We start from the raw sequence: 22,787 nt of genomic DNA on the forward strand, positions 1-22,787 counted from the left end.
GCTGGAGCACCTGCTCTGTGAGGAACAGCTGCGAGAGCTGGGCCTGTTTAGCCTGGGGAAGAGAAGACTGAGGGGGGATCTGATCAATGTGTACAAGTACCTGAAGGGAGGGTGTCAAGGGGATGGGGACAAACTTTTCAGTTGTCCCATGCAAGAGGACAAGAAGCAATAGCTAAAAACTGAACCACAGGAAGTTCYGCCTGAACGTGAGGGGCAATTTCTTCCCTGTGAGAGTGACGGAGCACTGGAACAAGTTGCCCAGAGAGGCTGTGCAGTCTCCTTCTCTGGAGATCTTCAAGGCCCGTCTGGATGCAACCCTGTCTAACATGCTCTAGGTGACCCTGCTGAGCAGGGAGGTTGGACTAGATGATCTCCAGAGGTCCCTTCCAACCTTACTGATTCTATGATTGTAAGTAGGAACGATAGTGATTGATGAATATTCATGCCATATGTAGGGAAGTTTCATTAGTGAAGTTGTCCTGGAACCAAAAGGCCAATTACTTACATTTATTATCCTATTAAAAGCTTTTACTCAAGCTCTGCCTGTACCATCAGTATTCCTTTGCTCTTATTGATGCTTACAAGTGTTTACCAGATTTGTATTAATGTTTAACAATTTTGTATTCACACTGTCTGTTAGATAAAACCAGACAAAATCAAGAGCGAGGAGACTGAAAGACTTGCAGCAGACTTGAAGACTTGTGTATGTGTATGTACAGCAAAGCCAAGTCTGCATTGTGTGGGAGAATTTCCTAAGACTAGTGGAAAGAAATCACCCCACAAGGCTGTTATTTCTACTGTAAATTTAGGAGTGCAAAGATTTTCTGTGTCTTCCTTGGTTGACACTCTAGAATACCTTGAACATCTTGTATGTTGAATGTCATACTGCTACACAGTATAATAATCCACAAAATGACAGTGCACTCTGTCTCTCTCTCTGCTACCCAGCAGGGATGGATTTTTATTTTTTTTCATGAGTAGCATTTGACCTGAAAAAAATCCTTAAAATATTCCAAAGTTGGAGCGTGTCTTTTTTTGTTAACATCTGTAGATCTCAAATAGCTTCACAAAGACCGAAAAAGAATTATTAGCACTGTCTTGCACATAGTATTTAGGAACATGAAACAAGAGCAAAGAAAATACTAAAAACAACTTATTCATAGTGGATTCATTTTATGGACCCAAAGCAGTGAATTACAGAGGAACACACTGAGTACCAAGCAGTTAAATGACTTTCGTAAGGCCACAGACAAGGTTAGTCGCAGAACTGGAAAATTAAATGAAGTATCCTGGTATTTAGTGTGAATTTATCAGACCACAGTAATTCCAGAGAGGGRAAAAAAAAAAGAAAAAGAAAAACAACAAATAAGATGGCTAAATAAGCAAAGCAAGCATGTTCTGCTATTTCCTCTCTGTTTCAAACCGGCTTAAATAAATGTCAAGTAATATTTTAAGAATAGGCACCAAAATACATTTTCCTACTAATTCCTAAAAACAAAAATGCTGAAAGAATRTTGACTTTATCAACCAGACTTAAAATAGATAAAATCATGATACAGCCTTGGAGCTGTATGAAACTGGAACCTTGATTCCTGTTAGATTATTCAGAAGTGTCATTTTTGAAACATAAATTGCACTTTAAAGATTTTAAATGACAGAGGAGCACATCCCATTTTCACCTATGACTTCTGAAATCTAAGTGCAAATAATTTTTGGTGAGATAGGCTGCAAAGAGCCTGTATTGCTCCTGAAGATCAACGAACCTAATCTGAAAATTATATATAAAAATGCTGCGCTTCAGTGTCAAGCTGTCAATCACTAATTTTTTAAAAATTTTTGAATCTTATTTGTTCTGTTTCTGTTTCTATCCAGAATTCTCTAWTGAGTAAATAATTGAGAATAATATTTAAAATATATGTATTTTTTACATTCTAATACATTTTTACATGTATTTGGGTGTGTGTGGTGTGTAGGGGTGTGTATGTATAAATACACCGGTGTAGGAAGGTTTACCTTCCAAATGTGGCATAGCTTGGCTTTCATATCAAAACCACGCGGGGGAAAGGTACACCCGTGTCTTCGTCCACTTGATGCATGAAAATTATGCTGGCAGACTGCACAGGGCTGACTTTAGAATCTACTGCTATGTTAACCTTAGTGACTTGTAGTCAGCCAGTTCTGGGGCGCTCAGCGGTTCACGGGACTAGGCCCACAGAAAATGGAAATTCTTGGAAAAAATCGCTGTGTGGATGACTCATGTATTATGAAATGGAAATTATTTCAAAACACATTCCGTATTTATGAATTTACAGGGGACTCTGGACATCAGAAATGTATATCTGAGTTGCACGTAGTGTTTTTCTATTCCTCGGTTATTTATATACAGGCCTCCAAATGTTCCAGGCTTTGAATCACAGGCTAATAGCTTTAATAGTTCCAAAGAAGTGTGCGTTTGACGGCTACACTTTTGTGTTCTRTCCAAGGGCCAGCCTCTGTATATGGGATTACTGGTCTGATTACACATTAATGCACTTGTCCAGAAAGCTGTATGCTTTCGTCAAAATTTATTCTCACCTCCCTAGAATAGAGATGACTGGCCTTGAGTCTGTCGATCCTGGCAAGAAGCCAAGGACCATGTGTAAACAGGATTTTTCTGAACCTCATTTATTGCTATAGTAGCACATTATAGTCAAACTAGCCTCCAAAGTGAACTTTAGAGTTGCTCCTACTGATGTGTGCAGATCATCTCTGACGATCTGCAAGGCCCACTGAAGTCGATGAAAAGAGCTTGGCCATTATATTTGTCATCCTTTTTGTATGTTTCCCAGATCAGCCTCTGACTAAGAAAATTCACCAGTTGCTATTCTAACTTGGTTCTCCCTGAATTCTGCTGAAAGATGTGTAAGCTCTGAGTTGGCTGAATTCCTGAACTAACAGCAAATCTAAAGGTTAATACTATATAAAACTCTTATTTTTTATATCTTTTTATAAGCTTCCATTTATGTTTCACTGATTTTTTTAGATAGCTGTGTCACAAAATGAACTGATTTGTTTCTTCATTTATTGTAACTTGAATTTCATCTAATTGATCCAACCTAATAAGTGCCTTGAATAGACCAGATTCCACCATATCATGCACAGTGACATTAAACTCGCACTTTTATGGTATAGTCATGCCAGTTGCTGTGCTGCATCCAACTACTGTGACTAATTCAGGAAGAGAAGCCAGACGTTCTCCCACTCTCTGGCCTTTGCTTTTCTAGCAGTGCAGAAATGATTTCTGTATATAATCTTTCTGGATATACCACAAGCTCTAAGCAGGCTTAGCTGACAAGTGCTGTGTCAAAACTTTTTTTTGAATTTGGAATATCCTGTAGTTTTAGAAGAATAATAATTAACCTGTGGCAGGTTAATGTTCTTGCTTTTTAACACCTCAGTGTCTTTAAGTGACTGTCACTCTTTCTTGGCTGACCTTAAAACATATCGTACTGAACACTAGATGAAAGAGAAAATTGCTTATTAGACAGTGGGATGTAAGTTCAGGTTACTGCATATTTTTTTTCTTTTGTTATAATGGTACAGTCAGAGTCTGAAATCATCTGAAAAGGGAAGAACATTCACTTCATCATGCTGAAATGTTTCTTCAAGGTATTTGGGCAATGTAAAACTAGGATATCACATGGAAATTATTTTTTATCTTTGTATAACAATGAAAATGTTTAAATATCGGCACAGCCTATCTTCTGAGTCCATGGCCAGGACCCTGCACTGGGTAAATCCTAGAATCTGATCCTGAGGAAGACTTCTCACAAGTTCAAAAATCACTTTTCATAAATAGTCTCAAACTGTCATTTTCATATCCCTGCCAATACATCCATTTATATTATAGGTGTAGAAATGAGTAGAAGAGAGGAGTGAACACAGATTAAGGAAACCCATTTTTTGGTTTAACTGAATGTTATTTTGTAGTTTAAAAAATCACTTTCTTTTGAGGGCTGCCAGTTTGGTGTATATCCATTATGAGCTGTCTCATTTGACCCTACCTACAGAGGCTTATTTACAGTCTATGTAAATGTTAATGTTTATGTATGTCTCCTAGCAAAATATGTTCTTAATCTCCTGCTAAATTCTTACATCAGAACACACTGAAATTTGGCATGGACTTCAGTTATTTTCCAGTAAGAAACCACCTTAGAGGAGTTTCATATGCTTTCAATTTTTAAGATATTTAATAATGTTTTCACCTCTAATTAGGAGAAATATCTGGTTTTGGCTCTTTCATTCTCCTGGGAACTAAGAGTTTGGTTTTGCCAATTGCTGGGTCATTACAAAATTCCATTCCTTGTGTTAAATTTTGCTTTTCAAGTTCTGAATGAACTTGGAATTTGGCTACATGTTTAAGCAGTAACTGATTTCCTGGAAAATGCTAAACTGAATTAAACTTCTAACTGTCATAAAAAGAACATTCAACTTTAGAGAACAATAGCAGAAAAATCTTAAGTAAAGGTTGCTATAGTCAGTCCTCTCTTTTCTATTCCAGTCAGTTTTATACACAGGTGATTATTTATAAAATAGTTATATTTACCCATGATCATAGCTGGAAGTGGTGAAATGCAGATTATCCCTGGGGTGCTGTGGTTCGGACTATATTTCCTTAATTTATTTACTTCTCAGTAACTAAGAAGCTGATTTACTTTGTAAGTGAAGCAAACAAAAGAGCTACGTTTGATGCATTTGAATCAGCTGAGATATTAAACCACAAATATTGGGGTTTACAGTGGAAAATCAAATTTTTCTTAACGAAAGCAGCCCCACTGCCACCCATAGAAAGTACTCCAAAAGAAACAGAACGAGACCAGGAGTCTGGATGCAGTACACTRTAGGCTGGTTTCGGGGAGCGCTGTCATGGGCTTGCATTGTCTAAATTGGCTTTACAGCCGTAACCGCAACAGTGCATTCTTTCCACCGGCTATTATATGTTCTCGGCAGCTTATACTGTGAGGTTGTAGAGCACATCCTCAGCTAATGCAAATCCATGTTGTTACAATTACTTTAGAGGAGCTATACTTTATATACTTGATATCTAGATATCTGTGGATATAATATTTTTCTTACACATTCACAAAGAACAAGTGTGGAAATCTCTTTTAAAAGAGAAAATATTTGTATAAACATCTCACACATCCACAGACTAAAGTAAATTTATATTTCACTATACCAATTTATACCAGCTGAAAAGTAATACATTGACACGTAAACTAGTGTTGGTGACAGACTGGGCAGATCTGCAGCAGAGTCTGGAGGCTTGCTCTAACCACATGCTTACATGGTCTGCTTGTGCCAGAGTCTGATTAGCCAGTTTCCCTTGATTATTTATGAAAAACAATATGCTATAAAAATGTCATTTTCTTAACCCAGATCAGAAAAATTTCCACGGAAGTCCACTGCTGTGAGGTCTTGGTAGGTCCTAGAGAATATTCAGCCCCAGGCTCTGGCAGCTAGATTGAAGTAGGTATTAATTTCCACCGTTAGGGTAATTTTGAAAGTGTGGAGTCACCTGTCTTCACAATTTTGGGCAGTGTTTTGTCAGTTGGGATGTATTAGAATGCATGCACTGAGTAACTGTTTTAAATAATGTTTGGAGCTGCTTGCAGTGCAAGTGCGAGTGACCTCTGAAGATGCAGTTAAAAAGCAGAACTGGAAATCAAGAGGTCTGTTCTGGCCCTAATCTTCACTAAACATTCATGATGCATCCTTCATGCTATGTTCCCCAACAATGGTTTTGGCGTACCATCTTGGATGATAGTCATAGCTTGACTTTCCAGAGTTTACTGTTTCCTGGTGGGTAAGTGCTTTCAAAGCAGTCTATAAAAAGCATTAGCATGCTGAAGTTCAGGCTCTCTGAAGAACTGTCTCCAAGGACCTACTTTTGAAAGATGCTGAGCATCTATAGTTCTGTTTTAACTTACCTGCAAATTTTTAGCACTTGTTCAAGTCAAGTTATAGATGTCTTTTGTTGAGCACCCTAGCCTACACACTGAATATGAGAAGTTACTTTTGAAAATTGTAGCCTTTTTGACGTTTCTCTTCTTTGATTGTTTTGTAGAAATGTGCCTTGTCAGAAGTAACATTTTATTAATATTTGTAAGAGACTCTCTGGATGCAAGTCGGTTACTGAAGGTGCTGTTATCACTCACAATGTAGTGGGAGAGACAGGAGAAGAAACACTGGCAGCTATCATCTTGGGATGATGATTCTCTTTGAGGGACCAGGACATGTATCTTGTACAGGCGCATACTCCCACTGAAAAGAGAAATCTGGAGATGTATTTGAGGCAGAGATTTCAATTTCTGGGATGGATTTCTTTGTACATAGTGACTGAAAAGCCAGAGCATGTTTTCTTTTGTACTAAGCTCTCACATATAGTCAGAGCTGTGAACATTTTCTTGCTAAACCTGCAGATTCTGAAACTTGCCCAGCTTGTGGTTATGCAAAATTAGTCAACCCAGGCTGATGGGGGAATCTTCTTGATGTCCCTGGTGTCATTTGTGGCTTCCTATCAAAGCTAAATAGCTTCACCATTTCACAGTTTCCATATGACACTGAGGAAGCCTGGCAGGATCAGCTAAGCTTCTGTTTCAGTCAGAAATCTCAAAAATGAGTTAGGATCAAAAAAATCCCTCAGAACCTTGAGAGGTCAGATTAATCTGTGATGTAATTTAACAGGGTTCAGTGGATTTATAGCATAAATTATCTTGAGGGAAGGAATCTGAATCCACATGGATTTAAATCAAATTCTTAGAAACCCACGCTATTGTGTGTCGCCTAATTCTGTTCATTGGCCCCAGGTGTGTGGCTAGCACTACTGATTCCTGAGCCATCTCTAGACTGAACAGCTCTGGAGCGAGTCCCGGCAGAGGGCACTGCAGCCCAGAAACTCACYCCAAGGCCCTAGCTTCCAGCCTTGGCCTTTGAAGAAAAATTAATGATAAGGGAAAACATTAGATATGATTGTAGGTAACCAAATTAAAAATTACTGAATTGTCTTCCTGCACGCATCTTGCCACAGGAAAATGCAACCTTAGCTTGTGAAAACTTGCCACAATTCTGAACTGTTGCATTGTGAAGCCTGTCTTGTGATTTCTTCCAGGATGACCGATTGTTACTGAACCTGAACAGATGGGAGCATTCATTTCCAAAACACCTTTTGCCCCATTCATTTGCTTTGGGGTTTCAACGTCCAATTTGTGATGCAGATGATGGACATGGAGTTTCAAGGTTTGTTTTCTTGGCTGAATTCCGAGGACGCTGCTGGGAACTTGTATGTGATGATGTGTTTGTGGAGTCCCATCACTGGCAAAGCTGCCAAGATCCTTGGCCTCATGTGAGGACTCTTTCTATTCCAGAATTTCAACACTAGGACTGTTTGCCTCTGTATATTCAGAATATAGCTATGTCTTTCTCTATGCCTGCTTTCTCCCACTTCCAAATTTGCTCTTTCATTCAGGCTTCACCTATGTTTAAAATATTTTTTCTTGCTCTTTCAGGTTCCTCTTTAAAGACATCTTGTTTTGCGAACACTCAGGAGTTTGCTTGCTTTAGCATGTTTTGTTGAGTGCTTTGGTTTTGTTTGTAGTACCATTTTCCTCTTGTGAAACCTTGGATAAAGCTTATAAATTCTGTGTTCCCCAGTCTTCTTGCCTGGTGCAGGCAAGTGGTGCTATGGAGATTATTCAACCAGGTTGATGAACCTTGCTGAAAAGTACTGTTGGAAAGATAAGTCCAATGCTATTGTCACTGTACAATAGCAAAGCAAATTTTAGCCTCGGTGGAAGAGAGATGCAAGGTAGTGTATGTGTAGTCAGTCTCTTTCGACTTCTATCACATGCAACAACGTCATCTTCTAAACACTTCTTTTAGGATGAAAGTGCTCTTATCAATAAAATGTATTATTTCTTTCAGTGTTCTTGGAAATTTACAACAGCCTTCACTCTMCTCTCAATTCTTGTCAGTAATGAGAAGTAATGAAGACATTATTAATGTAATCTGCTGTTTTCTTTTTCTTTGTTTCCACTAATTAGTCCCACTCAAATGCAATGAGTTTACTGATAACCCTGTAGGTTTCTACAGCAAACTGAACAACTGAGTTATCCATAGAATATCCATATTTTGCTGTCAGTTTTCTTGCCAAAAGATGTTGAATCTTAACTTGTTTTTCCATGTTACATCCAGAGCTTTGGAAGAGTGTTTTGGCAGGCTTCCCAATGGGCATGGCTCACGTTCCCAGAGTTCTCGCCGAAGCCATAAGAATGGAAATGAACAGCTAAGAATTTTCCAGTTTAGATCAGGCTGTGTGTACGTTAAGAGAAACAGCAGCATAACCATGAGCAGCAACATAAGCTGCAACAGAAAGCAGAGTTTAATCTGGCAAACTGTTATAAACTGTCCTGTGTCAGCTTCACGTGTCTATATGCAGTGTTTGTCTTGATACAGAGACCTAGTGACTGAGACAGGTACACCACCGAGCAGTACCGCTTACAGGAAGCTATCAAGGCCACCATGACAGAGAGAAACACTTTCATTTTCTCTAGCTTCTTCTATTTAAGGTAATTCCTTGGCTTATGTTGTAAAAAGTGCTTTAGTGAGTGACTGAACTAAGATAAATGGTAAACAGTGTCTATTTTAGGGGTGGAGTTTTTTCTGACAAACCTGAAGAGGTGCTCCAGAACAGCTGTTCTTTGCAGAAGGAGAAAAAAAAAGTCCTAGAAAGCTGAGGATAATATTATGTTATAGATAATATGATCTGGAAAAAATTCGAGGCAGAGTGGGGATAGAGAAAAAAAATATTGATTCCGGATGTCTYTTTGAGTGTACAATCCAGCTCTCACGGAAGTTAATGGGAAACTTTCCATCTCCTGCAATATAAGTTGGGTTGGGTCATCAGAATATCACTACAACAGAGCAGAGCTAAAAACTGGTAATAAGCGCAGGCAGATTAATAAAAACATTTTAAAAGATTATATTTAGATGAGATTGAATTGTGGCAAAGATGTCAAGTTTGCTGAGGGTAATAATAAATCAAATTTCACAGTTCGTCATGTTTTTATTTGAACATATTGAACACGAATTGATGAAATCTCACAACTCCTCTGCTGTAACTCCTATGTTGTGGGTAAATTAAGCCACAAAAGAAGTAATGGACTGGAAGTTAAACAACAGCTTAGTATCGGAGTTGTGAACCAAGCAGGAATCTTGACGTGGAGCATTCTGCTCCAGTTTCTAGAAGTACTGCGTCTTATGAGGACTGGATCTTTTTTTATTAACAAGTTTTCCTTCCTGCATTTTACCAGATTTTCAGGATTTTCTAGAATGCATGGACTTTTCAAGATAATTTATTCTACCTGAAAATAATCTTTTCGGGGATGTCTCATCCTATATCACACTCATTTTTTTGTTTCTGAAATGAGATTCTCAGCTCTGAAAGTACTGGTTACCCTGCAACTAATTTTTTTTTAAACATTTAGCATGAGCTTAAATTCCATTTTAAAATGTACTAAGCAACCTGCTTCACTAAAAATCTTAAACCCTTCAATGTTTTTTAAAAGACAACCCTTAAATTAAAAATAATAATAATAAAAAAGTTATTCTTTCTTGGATGTAAGTGATCATTCATCTCAAATAGCAACACAGTGTCCTGCAAAACTAGCATTGGTGGAATGGCTCTACAATAAAGTCAAGCTTCAAATTTTAATCTCTCTCTGAGCCACATCCTGTTTTCGGTTAACTGATCTCATATGGGGGAAATTTACCAGAGGAAATATCTCAAGTTGGAAAGTACCAAAAACTTATCTTTAGTTTCTTTGTATAATTCAGCACCTTTTAAGATAGAGGTGTCATATTTTCGAGAACTCTCAAGGCAAAAAACAGGAATGAACTAACAACACAGAAAGGAGACAGACAGATTATCAGGATGCTGTGTCCCTTCGTTCAGAACAGAAGCTGACCCATTGGTGTAACTTTAATCWTTCCGATAGAATTAGCTCGTGCCTCTTTTTATATTCCAATAGCTTAAATATGCCAAATCCAGACATATTTTTAGAACTTTTTCAAAAATTGTCACATCCTGGCAGAAACTTTCTGTGCCAGTTTTTAAATTACTACAACTTTTGACAACCCTAATAGTAAAACTCTGAAAGCAGAGGTTTCTAGCCATTACAACTATTAGACTGTATCACAGTTTCCACACAGACTTTCARCTTTGGTTAATGTGTGGCTCTGATGACACTGCACTCAGAGAACAGAGCATCTACAAATAAGTTTACAGCAGACAGAGAAGCAGGGGGGAGGAAATGGAAATGAAGAGGCATCAGATGTGATTCTGCAGGTATTAGTAGTGCAAAGCTTCCCACTCACTTAGGTGGACCTTGATATTTAAAATGGAATCCTTAAAAATAACTTTACTAGAACTGACATCACGTTTCTCTTTCACAATTTCATCATCGAGTATCTTACTAACAGCCTGGCTTTTAAGAGGGTTATACATACAGGTACCCTGGCTGTATACACAAAACAGATAATTGCACACCCACGTTGCTAAATTAGCAGTTTTCTTGTGCTGTGAGAGTACCATTGAACTGCACGTGGTGCTTTTAATCTGGACATATCAAAGGGTTTTACAAAGGGCTGCAAATGTTATTCCTTATTTACAGAGAGAAAGGTGGAAGCATTTACTAGGCTAGAGGTTTATCCTCRCTCCAGCGAGAATGGCAGTAAGCCGGATGGATACCCTAAAACTAACCCTTGGCAACTGGCTTCATCATGCTTATGATGTTTACCTCCTTCTGTAAAGCCAATTTCCTTTTCATCATCATTTTTAAGTTGCTAAAGTGTTCAGAAAAAAACTTACCACTTGTCTAAAGCCAGTCTAATTCGATGGGAAGTAAATGAAGGATTTTCTGACAAAGTGAAGGATCAAATTCTTTTCTTGGAAACAGTCTTGCATCCTGATTCCTGTGGGACTACAGGGTGGAACTCAAAGTAGTATTTGGCCCACAGATGGAATTTTTAATAAAAAGAGTTAAAGAAGCTGTGAACATAAATATAGAAAACTTTTTGGATAAACTGCTTGAAAGAATTTGACTTTTATTATTAAAAGTACTAGTCATGAGAAGATGGTCATTATTTGTCTCCAAGTTCCATGAATGAATTAGCTGGCAGCCCTGAAAAGACATGGTCCATGCAGCAGAATAAGCTGAAATATATTGTTTTGACAGTAAAGCTTAAAATGGTAAAGAAAGCTGAGCATCTGTCTGCTTTCCATAAGGAGAACATGTACATTTTTACTATGTTCTGGGTATATTTTTAATATTTCATGTTGTTTTCAGTTAACCACTACGAAGTTTGGAAATAAAATTTGTGATCTCAATCATTTCATAAAAACATTTTTCATTCTGTTTTTCTTGTAATACTATGGGCTTGCTTAGGCCCTATTCTGCAAACAGTGCCAGATGTGGTGCTTGCATTATGCTCACAGTAATATTTAATTACAAGATAAATTTCTCCTATGTGCATGTACACCTCCAGTATGTCAACTCTATAAAGGATAAACATATTTCTTACCCATCAACCGGGCTATATTTTTGAGAATAAGTGTATTTGTTTTTTAAACTAAACTGCCTTTTTGACATCTAAAAAATGTTTTATTAGTCTTGCATTGTTTGACATTTTCCCTTTAAGGCAAGAATGTGGAATTGTAATGGAAAAAAAAAAGGGAAATTTTCATCAAGTGGATATTATGGTGTAATAGGGGAAAACGTGAAAAAGAATATCGTTGCTGTATCATGCAGGCAAATATATGCACAGGTAGCCACGTGAGCAGATTTGACGGTTATTCTTTGTTTCTTCGTGAAGGCACACGAACGCAGCTCTTTCTAACACAACACGAGGAGCAAAAAAAAAAAGAAGTTCAGGAACTAATTCTAGTATTCCTTTTAGCCGTTCTGCTACAGAATACACTTCACTTGCCCGAATAAGGGCCAGGTCTTCCTCCTGGATACTTCCCTCTTTCCAACCGATTATTTAACATAATCCTAATGTGTTTGGTGTTCTACCTGGCAATCCGTAGTGCTGTCACGGGCGCAGTCGCCCGTTCGGCGTGCGGTACTGTCGTGCCACAACGTACGACGGTGTCAGACCTCGGCGGATGCTCTCGGATGAGTAACCACCTTGTAGTCTTTCGTGCAGCCATTAGGTACCTGGAAGCGCAGACTTGTACGTGCGGCAGAGCGACAAGCCAAACGAAGCACCGGGAGCACCACCTCCTCTTTTCCTTTTTGATTTTCCGCTAGGACTCACCCCAGTGGCGTTCCCCACAGTTCTGTCACAAGGGCAAATTATTAGACTGGTAGCTGAAACTCTCTCCCCTCTGGCTAAATCCTGTAGGTATGGTTTTCCATGGAATTCCTTGGCAAACTTGCTGTCTAAGGAAAAAGAGAATCAGACAGAGAAAYGGTCCTTTGCTGAAATCTCTCTTACTTTGCTGTGAGCATCTTTTACATACATTAGTTAACTCCTCTCATGTCAGCCTGCTGTTGTAAATATTATCTGCACTTTTGATAACAGAGGCAGAGACTTGCTCAAGATATCCTCGTAGGGCTGGGAAGGGAAAACCAAGTGTCCTGATCCTTACTGCAAGCACGGGGCTTTCCCGAGCATCGGAGGCGCACCGGGCGTCTCGGCGCGGGCGCCCGCGGGGCGCGGGGCAGTTTCTGTCTGAGCGACGGGGCCAGGTCGCAGTGTCGCGCAGCCAGGGCACATACTGAATCATACTTTAACCAGTTTCAGGAACTAACCGTGAAAGTAGATTCCCTGTTTCAGCTGCCTTGAAAAGAGTTTGTTCCCTTGGGTCTTTCCTTGGTAAATTTTAATTTCCAGTCCCCGCGGGAATATTCCTGTTCRCCTCCGGTAGCGTCCCGGAGAGGAGCAGATCCCGGCTCCTGGCGGGACGTCCCTGCTGGCGGCTGGGGAAGGGCTCTGCGCGCCCTCGGGACCCTCGCGCAGCCCGGCCCCAGGGCTCGCGGAGCAGAAGACGGGGCTCAGTCCTGCCCCGCGCCCCGCGCCGCGCTCGGGCAAGCGCTCTGCGGCAGGAAGGCCTCGTCCTCCCGCGCCGCGGAGGCGCCTGCGAGATCCCCGCTCCTGCCCGCCTGAACGACGCGGCGGCTCTGCCGCGTCCCTCCGCCCCAGCGCCCAGGTGAGCAGCCGGCCGGCCGCCTTCCGCTCCCGGCGCTGCGGGGGGCTGCGGGGGGCTGCGGGGGGCTGCGGGGCGCCGGCAGGGCCCAGCGCCGCGGCGGGCGGCACCGGCCCCGCGGCGCCTGCGTTTCCCGGCGCTCCGCCGTGGCTCGGCACGGCAGGACCCAGCCGGGGCCTGCTCGGCTCAACCCCCCCCCCCACCTCCCCCGGTGGTTTTATTAAGCCTCCCTGATGCAAAACATCTGGGGCGAGGGGCTGCCTGGCCCGTGGAAACAGCGGGCGGATCCGTCACTGCGTCAGAGCCCCGGCRGCGGCGGCGGCGGCGGCAGCCGGAGGGTTTCCCTGCGCAAACCCCCCCCGCCCCGATCCCCGTGTCGTCCAAGGGGTGCCCGGCGGCGAGGGGGTTGGGACGCCGCGCGTGGGTGCTGTAACCTTTAGTGTCGCGATTTTGAATGTTTCGGTTCTTGGCAGATTTGACAGCCCCTGTAATTGGTCGCTAAATTGCCTTTCGAATGCCTAGAGAGAGTTAAAGCCAGAGTGGCCAAGCAAAGGATCRCCCAGACTAGCCAACAGCAAATGCTGTTAAAAGAGGTGTGTTTTGAATCTGGCTTCTGCCTGTGGCTCGGACACCTCATTCAGCACGGCAGCAGCACCCCTTCCTCTGCCCCCTCCTCGGGGGATGCCCTAGCTGCTGCATTTGGGACGCAGGCTGCTGCCTCTGCTCCTTTTCTGCAAGCGAGTCTTGCAGGGCTTTTCTGCGTGGCAGGAGGTGCGGGAAGCACCTGCATCGGTGTCGGCGCCTGGTGGGACGCCGGGAGGTGGGAGTTCGGATGCTGGGCGCTGAACGTGGAGCTCCYGTCAGTAAGCTTTTGCGTGCAGGAGAGCCGCCGTGGTTGCTCCCTTCCCAGCCTTTGGCCACGTGTTGGTGCAGCCAGCACCGCGGTGCATCCTCAGCCAGGCCATAGGGAACTCGGGGTAAGGCAGCCTGGCACCTTTGGGCTCGGGCAAAGAGCTGGAGCCCTTCTCTAGATGTCGGTTATAGGTCTGGCCCAAAGCATTGCAAGCATGTTGTCCTGCCTTCACAGGGTATTTTGTTTTTTATTTCTGTCACAGCAAACTTAAAGCTTCAGATCTTTGCAGTAAGACAGAAACTCAAAGATATCTAAAARCTTTTTAATACTGATTTCATTTTTTTCAGACATTTGCTAGTCAAAGCTGATTTTGATAATGTCACAGTTGGTCCTGAGATAAATTATTGTGTGTCGGTACTGTCAGGGGAAAAAGCAGATTCATAAAAGCGTTATTACAGTTAGAAAAAACTATCTTGAACTTTCTAATGCTGTGGAGACCACCAGAATCAGTTTTGGTTACTTTTCCAAAAATACTCAACTGCACAGCTCTCCTTAAGGAAAGCTGATACTGGCTGTGCTTGACACTTTTGTGTGCATGGGTCTGGTTAGAGYGCAAGGATTAGCTTTTCCTAAACTTGAGATTTCCTTTTCATTTTGTCATCAGCTTTATAATGGGAAAGTCACTGTAAACACATCAGTTGCCCAGTTTTTGCATCTATAAAGCATAATCACAAATTCTGACTATTGGGAATTGAAGGCTACTGGGGATTTACTCTACAGGAAATAATTCTTCTGTGTGATGTTGACTGCTGGTATTGTAGCTGAAAGATGATGGGACTATTCACTTCGTCTTTCTACAAACCAGAAAATTATGTGGGAAGAAAACCCCAAGCCTTGATTTTGATACATTGTCCATTTTCATATYGTGTTTCAGGGGAATTTTAAATCTGTACAGTAATTTCCTGCTGGTACCTAGTCAAACCCCACTGTGACATTTAGCCACGCATGTCAGCTACAGATTCAATAAAACATCACTAGATCACTACATAGGTTTGGAGTTGCTTTTTGAACTTTGATGCTTGGTGTATTCTTGCACATCAAAGTAAGTAGGTGTCTACTTGTTTCAGCACCTATTTTGTTCCTTATCTTTGGCAGTAGTTCGCTTCAGATGGCCGAGAAAACGACCCRAGGCCCAGAGGATGTCCCCGGCTCTTCTCCCGACGAAAATGAGTTTCCTTTCGGATATCCCACCAGCATTTGTGAAGATGTGCCCGATCAGAAGTACCTGTGCAGCAACTGCAACAATATTCTGAAGAAAGCCCTGCAGACGCTGTGTGGGCATCGCTACTGCTCTGCTTGCTTGGCRTGGATCGTGCGGTAGGTCCTTTCTGCAGAGGGTCACACAACTGGGGCGGACTCTGTGGCTGCAAAGCACCCGAGAGCTGTGTTGTGCCAGGATACTCAGTAGATAAGAGCTCGTGACTACCTAGCCCACTGGACAGTAGTCATTTTATCACCTTGGAATATTTAATTCTTGCAAACTTCCTATTTCCAGCATGGGAATCTCTGTAGGATGGGAAAGGCAGGATCACTGTGACAGATTTCACTTGTAAGTGAAAAGATACCGAGGCAAACTTGAAGAACTATTGCCAGGTTAACTTAGTACTTGCATAGAACTCTACAGTCCTTTGATAAGTGATATTATGGGGGTTTATTGCATGTTTTCGGAGAGTTTTTGTTTTAATAAACTCAGCTGGGTCACTACAGAGTAAGATGCTGCCATCAGTGACAAATAATGACAGCTCTTTTCTTGGAGAACCTGAAAACCGGGAGCTAGCTGGGTATTTGCTGTGACTGATTAGCTGCTTCAATCTTCCCCTTTCTTTTACRCCTTGATTCAGAGCCTTTGAAAAACGTTACGTCTGCACTGCGGCTGGAGGTAAAATTGCAGTCCACATACCTGAGCTGACTTTAATTTTGATGTTTTGGAAAACTAGTGGTCTAAATCCAGTGACTGGCGCTTTAGTACTGGCTCAGTAAATGTAAGGACTGTCGTTGCGCTTCTTGCTGGGTGTTATTAGTGTTAGCTGGGGTATGCCCACGCGTGCAGTCCCGGCTCTGATCACAGGGTGAACGTCGCCCGGGAAGCTGAGGCCATGGACGGGCTGCAAGTGATTTGAAGGGCAGCAGGTAATAATGTAAAAGTGTGCAGAATTGAATGTGTTTGACCTGGTGACACAAATCCATTAATGTAAACTCAGAATAAATCCTCTTGATGAAGCAATATGTATCTTAAGTTAAGAAAACTGCTGTTGGAATGCAGCGTGGATTGTTGTATCTTCCCTCTGGAGTCTTAGGGCACAAATGGAAAACTGACTCAAACCGGGTGATTTGTACAGTCTGAAATCAGTTGTGTCATGCTCTTCCTCGGGTCAGCTGGATGCTTTTCTGATGAACCATGTGGCCTCTGTTAGTGCCTGATTCACCTGGATAATAAATTGCACTGGCAGTGGAATACATCTCTCTAACAARGGTTTATTTTTCGTTTTTCTTATACGGAATTCTACAATAAATATTTTGAGAGTAAATCAAAACATCTTTTATCTGCAGTAGGATATTAACCCTCTAGAACCAGTTTTACAATGTTTTCCAAATCAATATCTGTCACAGAAAAATTGACATTTCCTACCTGTTTGAAAAGACTTTATTTTTCACATTACCTTTCCTATGTGGTGTTTTCATGTAATTCRTGAGATAAATTTCCTCTCAGCTTTATTCCTTTCCCTGAGCCYGGATGCTCTCATTTTGCTGAAATACAGATCGGATTTATGGGCCTGGGGCTAGTCTTGAGGAAGAGAATAGCAGTTTTTCCTTTGACTTCAGTCGATTCAAGAATTGGCCCTTTAATGAGAAAGATTATGAATTCTGGATGGAAATGATTAATTCCATGTTTTTATTTGTGTTAATGTCCATACAAAGGTCTTGTAAYCTACATTTTACTGATTGACTGATATTTCATTATTCTTTCTTTTTGTCAGAAACAATAAAAATCCAATCTGCCAGAAATGTAAAGAGGAGGATCCCAGCACTTTAAATGAAGGAAGCCTATTGGCAGAAGAAAGGGTAAGTCMTAGCTCACAGTTCATTAGTTCATCATTAACCATTCTCTGGACTACTCTATGGTCATCACATGACTATGATTTAGAAAGGAATAATATAAAATGTGAAGTGTTCCAGTTGCATGTTTTTACTTATGCTTTAGTCTTTCAAATTTCACAGTTTTTAATAAAAAACTATAATGGTAGGGTTAGGACCGTCTAAGACCATAAGGTTCTGGAACATAAAATCCCACAATCTTCCATATAATTAACTTTTATTGTCTCAAAGTAGTATGGGTTACTGCTTTCCTATTTGTCAAAATACACCTTAATTGTTACTTACTATCCTTAGCAAGTATCCTGCTGGATTCCCCAGTCTCAGGCAGCGTAGTTCTCTGTACGCTTTGAACTCATTACCAAAGTTTCAGGAAGAGGGTCTATAAAAGAAGAAGCCAGGGTTTAGGCTAGTTGGCTGAATTGCCTACAGAGTGCTTTGAGAGCCAAAACGCACAGAGAAAATAGTGGAAAACTTCTARCTGAAAATAATCGTTGATAAAAGTCATGCACTGGCAAATGCTTCTCTGTAATTTTTGCACTGTGTAGTGTTCAGTAGTTTCACTCCATTTTCCAAGTGATCCGAGAATATTCTTGCAGCGTTTTCGAGTGACTTGGCCATACGTCCTTTTCCTCGAYGAGCCTGTGTGTGTGAAGGGCTGGAACAGACCGAGTCTTTTCCTCCGGTGTATGCATCATTTCATATTCTGGTGTTGTATTCTGGTGAATATTTCATATTCTGGTACAAACCTATCCCTCCTGGTCGTTCACATACCTATGCTGTGCTGTGAACTGCCGTGGCTGTTGACACGTGTGCTGGGTATACAGGCGCAGCTGGAGGCAGTAACATCTCAACAGAGCTCGCCAGAGTGCAAATCAGACCATCGGTCCCAGTCCCGGCTGAGGAGGCTTCCCTCCTTTCTGATTACCTGCCAGAATACTGAGATACACATTTCACCTAAACTGGTTTGGGGAAAATGAGCCCCAAGAGGCAGTCAGCACTGAGTTAAGAGGCAGAATTTAGGAAGTGGCTGCAGCGAAATAATGATTCTGCAGTTAATGCTGAACTTGGTAGGATCTTGAAAAAAAATGCTCAATTTTGCAATGAATTTCCCAGTAACAGAATCTAATGCATCATGGGACCACAGATAGGTACAGCTAAACCATTATGAACTTRTTATATGTTAACTGGAAATTCTCTTATAGCTCTGGGATTTCTTTGGTGCTGGATTTTTAATAAGTGTTCTGTGATTTTCTGCATATGTGTAGGTGGGTTGCTGTAAACAGGGCCCCACTCTTGCAAGCTGATCTGCCTGGGCAGAGTCATGTGCATGTTGGGAGTCCGGATGAGGTCAGTCACCACAAAGGYGTGAGGACCTGCCTGGATGGATCAGCTTACAACAAGCAGCCCAGACTTTGTAAGCAGTGCGAATAGTGAAAGTCAGTTAGCAGGTCCCACYTTTGGTCCATATCTGTTCCTGAGAACCTCGGCTTTACCTTTGCTGTGGCTTTGCTTTATGTTGAATCCCTGTGCTGTTTGTTTATACGTTTGTGTAAACACACGGGGAGAAAAAGGCCCTCTCAAGAGGTCTATGTTCCATAGCTTATCTCATGATCTATTTCTGTGGTAACCCTCATCCCTTCCCTGTTACAGTCTTTATGTCTCATCCCATACTATACTGCAGATGCTTCAGGTCTGGTCCTGTTGCTGTGCATCTGTACCTGTAGTGGAGCGTCTGCATCTGACACTGAACTCAGCTGGAGGAGTGGAGGGTGTCCTCYCCTGCCTCTGCTTACCCTGTCTGCTGTTGTTCCTGGGACTTGCTTAGGACCCAGCTCTTGGCTCTACCAGGAGCCCAAAACCCTGTGTGGCTTTCTCCTGCCTTGCTTGCTTAGATCAATTGAAGATGCTGATTCAGGGAAAGCAAGGTAGATTTGTCCTGTAAAGCTTTTGGGGCAGACTGATCTGTTTGTTGAACTTGTTGCTAGCCACTCTTCCTGACCGTACGAGCTGTAGACCGAAGTCTTCCCTTAGCTGAAAGCCACAAGACCCACATCAYGTCGGTCAGAGAGCCAAGGAGGAGTGGACCTGGCGGTGGTTCTTGGGTAGGACATGTCAGTGGACGTCCATTTGTCTCAAGGCTGCTCTGGGATGGGGCTGGCCTGGGCATGTGTCTGCGTCCTGCAACAGCCCCGTGCTATCAACCGTAGCAGCCCCTGCACCGACACCTTCCTTTGAAGTGGCTAGATGAGAAGTCCAATCAGTCTACAGAATGAGAGMGAAATAATTTGTTTCCTTTCACTTCACCCAGAGCACCTCCTTGTCAGTGTGAGTCATCTCATTTACTGTATGAGGAGCGGACTCGGGTTCCTACCAAGTGCGGGGCAGACTATCTGCTGGCATTCTGGATAGGAGGGCAAGACGTTCAGGTGAGCAGCCTGAAGCAGTGACCTGTATGGACAGACGAAGAGATGAGGATGTCCTGCTCTGCTTTTTACCTCAGTCATGTCCATAGTGATYTAGTAATTTTAAATGTGAAACAAAAAGCACAGGGAATGCACATGGCAGTCCCGCACACTACTGGGACTGTCCCTGTAGTTAAATACATTTTGAATGATCTGTTTTGTAATGTTAGGAAATTCCTTGAGTTTTTCTCTTATGACACGGGGGGAAAAAGCCACCATGTGCCTGATATCTTGAATTTCTTTTCTTTGATTTTGCTCATGAATCAGACTAGACTATTTTAGAGGCTGGAGCTGGTATGCTTTTGCTCACTGTACATTGCCAGCTGATTACACAAAATCTTCCATATATGCAGATGGAGCCACACATGTTATTGTTCAACCTGCATGACTTTTTTTTTTAATTCTTTGCTTATTAAGTTATTTGCAGTTTGTATGCAGAACTTCTCTTGGGGTGGGCTTTGCTTCCGGGCTGAGATTGCGAAAGGAGTTTCTGTGAGACTCTCTGTTTAAATGAATCTCGTTAGCAGACCTCAGATGGGCTGTGCTTCTTCAAGTGATTTAATTTAGCAAGTGTAGAGGAGTCTAAAACATCTCGTATCTAGAWTAAAAAACAAACTTAGGAATGTTGATCGTGGTGATTTTATTTTTATGTTTTTCTTAGGTGATTGTATAGAATGTGGGCGACCTTACTGAAGTGTGGGCATGATTTATAAACACTTTCCCCCCCCTCTAGTTGCTATTCCTGACTTGCCCTATATTATGCTATGAAGGAAATCTGAAGACCTCCRTATTTTGTTATTAACATCGCCTTGGTCCTGTGTCAGTGTACCTAATTTGATTGCATGAGATGTGATATTAAAAGTGTGTAGTGTTTCATGATTTACGTAATCGTTGTACAATTCTTCATGGTTAATGTAAGAAAAGAAACCTATGTAGTGCAAAAAAATTTCTCACATGTGGTTTACATTTCTTTAGTACACAGTGCTGTACTAAATGGAAGCAGCCAYGGTCTGAGAAATTTACTCTCACTGCGAAACAGTCTCAAGTCCTCTCTGCAGCATGTTTAGGAGGTGTTAATGGCCCCAGTAATGAAATGCATTCATTAGAGTGGCACATGGCAGCACCCTATAGCTAGGACCTGTCAGCACGTTCACTGCACGTGATGTATTTCAGGCTTCTGTGAAAAAGAACTTAAAATAATAGCTGTCGTTGGCCAGGCATACTTTTCAATGAATTTATGTCATAACAAGCAGTTTATTTTTGGACCATAAGAAAGAAATGGTTTGATAATTATTTGGGCTTCCGCTAACACTGAACTATTTGTTAGGTTAAAGAATCTTACGGCAAGCCAATAAATAAAATAAAAAATAAAGAGATTTGTTAAGATCTGAAGTCCTGATGCAGTCACCTTATTCCTGTGTTGAAGATGCATTCTGGAATACTTTCTGACTAGTGTGTTTTTCCTTATTGTTTTTATTTTCCAGGCTTTTGGTGATGCTGCCATTAATAAAGAGATCTCTGAGCTCAAAGTACATTGTGCAACCCTGGGATGCAGTTGGTCTGGTATCATGAAAAATTTTGAAGTATGTTTAAGGACAGCTTATTTGCGTTAACATGCTCTTCTTTGAATAGGAACAAAACGGGAATGAAACTAGGTTCTCAGCAAATACATTCATGTAACTTCATTAAAATCAGCAAGGTTATGACGATTTAAACAACAGTGTATCTAAAAACATACCATTGATTCTAGTGGGGCTTTGACCAGATCCAGAGCATCCTGAATGTTTGTGAAACTAATGCTGCAAAAACTTGCATCAACTACAATTTTTTCCCCCAATGGGTTTAATATTTGTTAAATGCAAGGGTGCTATAAGCATTTTTGATGGACCAGAATACTCTGATCTCCACGGCATTGTTATRAGCAATATACGTAGCATATTTTCAGGAGAGAAGCAGTTTCCCCCAGTTTACTGAATGTGTTACTTATTCTTTTCAGACTAACGTAAAATGTCCCAGGCAAAATATTTAGATGGGCAAGATTTGTGAATCTGCCATGCAAATCAGAATCATGAAAAATATGCAGCTAATTCTCCTCGTGCCAAAACAGCTCTGGTGCAGGAGCAGAGGGCCTTGCTGTGTTTTTAACGGGGAATGTGCAGTATCCCTTGTATGGCTGCATCTGATAAGCTTCTAAGATGCTGCTGCCATTTCTTCCGTTGCCTTTGCTAATTCTGCACATTTTCTRTTTGAGTGTGTTCCTCTTTAAGGAAGAATCGGTTTGAGCCCAGTTTGCTGAGCTCCAAAGCGGTGAGAGCTGGAGAGGTGCAAGAAGCCCCTCTCAGCGTGAATACACCGCAAAMGAGATTTGAGAGTTAAGCGTGTGATCGAAATTGGCACTTCTGAGCCAGTTCTGTAGGAGACAGCAATTGCCCTTTAAAGACAAATTCAGTCGTGACGCAGTGCCGGCAGATGCTTCAGGAGACGAGAGCAGAATAAATAGTCTTCAATGAAATATTGTGTTTTTAAGAATTTGAAAGATGAACTGCTGGAGGTAGTAATGAAAGGAACAAGGCTGACTTTTTTTCTTTTTCAGATGAGGGAATACAAATGGTGGAGCAGAAACATTTTAAAAGTTCTTTTGAATATAGATAAGAGTTATGTGCTGTGAAGAAGGTGACAGATGTCCATTCTATTATCCTGTGCAGAGATGTCAGCAGACGTCCTGCATGGCAGATGTCCTGTGAATCCTGCCAGCCAGAGCAGGATGGTCTCAGTGATCCACCACACACAAAAGAAAAAAAAAGAAAAAAAAAAGAAAAAAAAAAGAGAGAAGAAAAAGAAAGAGGGAAAAAGAGAAAGAAAGAGAGAAATAAAAAGGCAAAAAGTTAGGGATGCTCTAAAACAAGAAAAGAAGCTGAAACCAACATCATGTTGTTTTTAATAAAAAGTATTAGTGAGAGCCAATTCAATAGATAGCTCGTGGTTGAAGTTTTATAAAGTTTCCTTATGTTTTTTTTTTTTTTTTAATTAAGAATTAACAAGGAAAAAAAGTCCCTGTAAAGGAGGTGAA

General features: G+C 41.5%; 1 protein-coding gene across 3 annotated transcripts in view; it reads left to right on the forward strand.

The window, feature by feature from the left end:
- Positions 1–22,787, forward strand: part of TRAF1 (TNF receptor associated factor 1) — a 35,164-nt gene that overhangs the window by 3,220 nt on the left and 9,157 nt on the right. The window contains exons 3-8 of one of the 3 annotated variants that reach the window (XM_085310858.1): positions 641–709; positions 758–784; positions 7,151–7,278; positions 15,255–15,476; positions 17,138–17,222; positions 21,202–21,300. In XM_085310858.1, the coding sequence (XP_085166984.1) occupies positions 641–709; positions 758–784; positions 7,151–7,278; positions 15,255–15,476; positions 17,138–17,222; positions 21,202–21,300 (630 nt within the window). Of the gene's footprint in view, positions 1–640; positions 710–757; positions 785–7,150; positions 7,279–8,582; positions 8,607–13,095; positions 13,250–15,254; positions 15,477–17,137; positions 17,223–21,201; positions 21,301–22,787 lie in introns of those variants that run through there. The other 2 variants (XM_085310856.1, XM_085310857.1) reach the window with 2 other exon arrangements.

The sequence above is a fragment of the Rhea americana genome, unplaced genomic scaffold (assembly GCF_003343005.1).
Source record: "Rhea americana isolate MKP2758 unplaced genomic scaffold, rheAme1 scaffold_328, whole genome shotgun sequence".
Taxonomy (NCBI): domain Eukaryota; kingdom Metazoa; phylum Chordata; class Aves; order Rheiformes; family Rheidae; genus Rhea; species Rhea americana.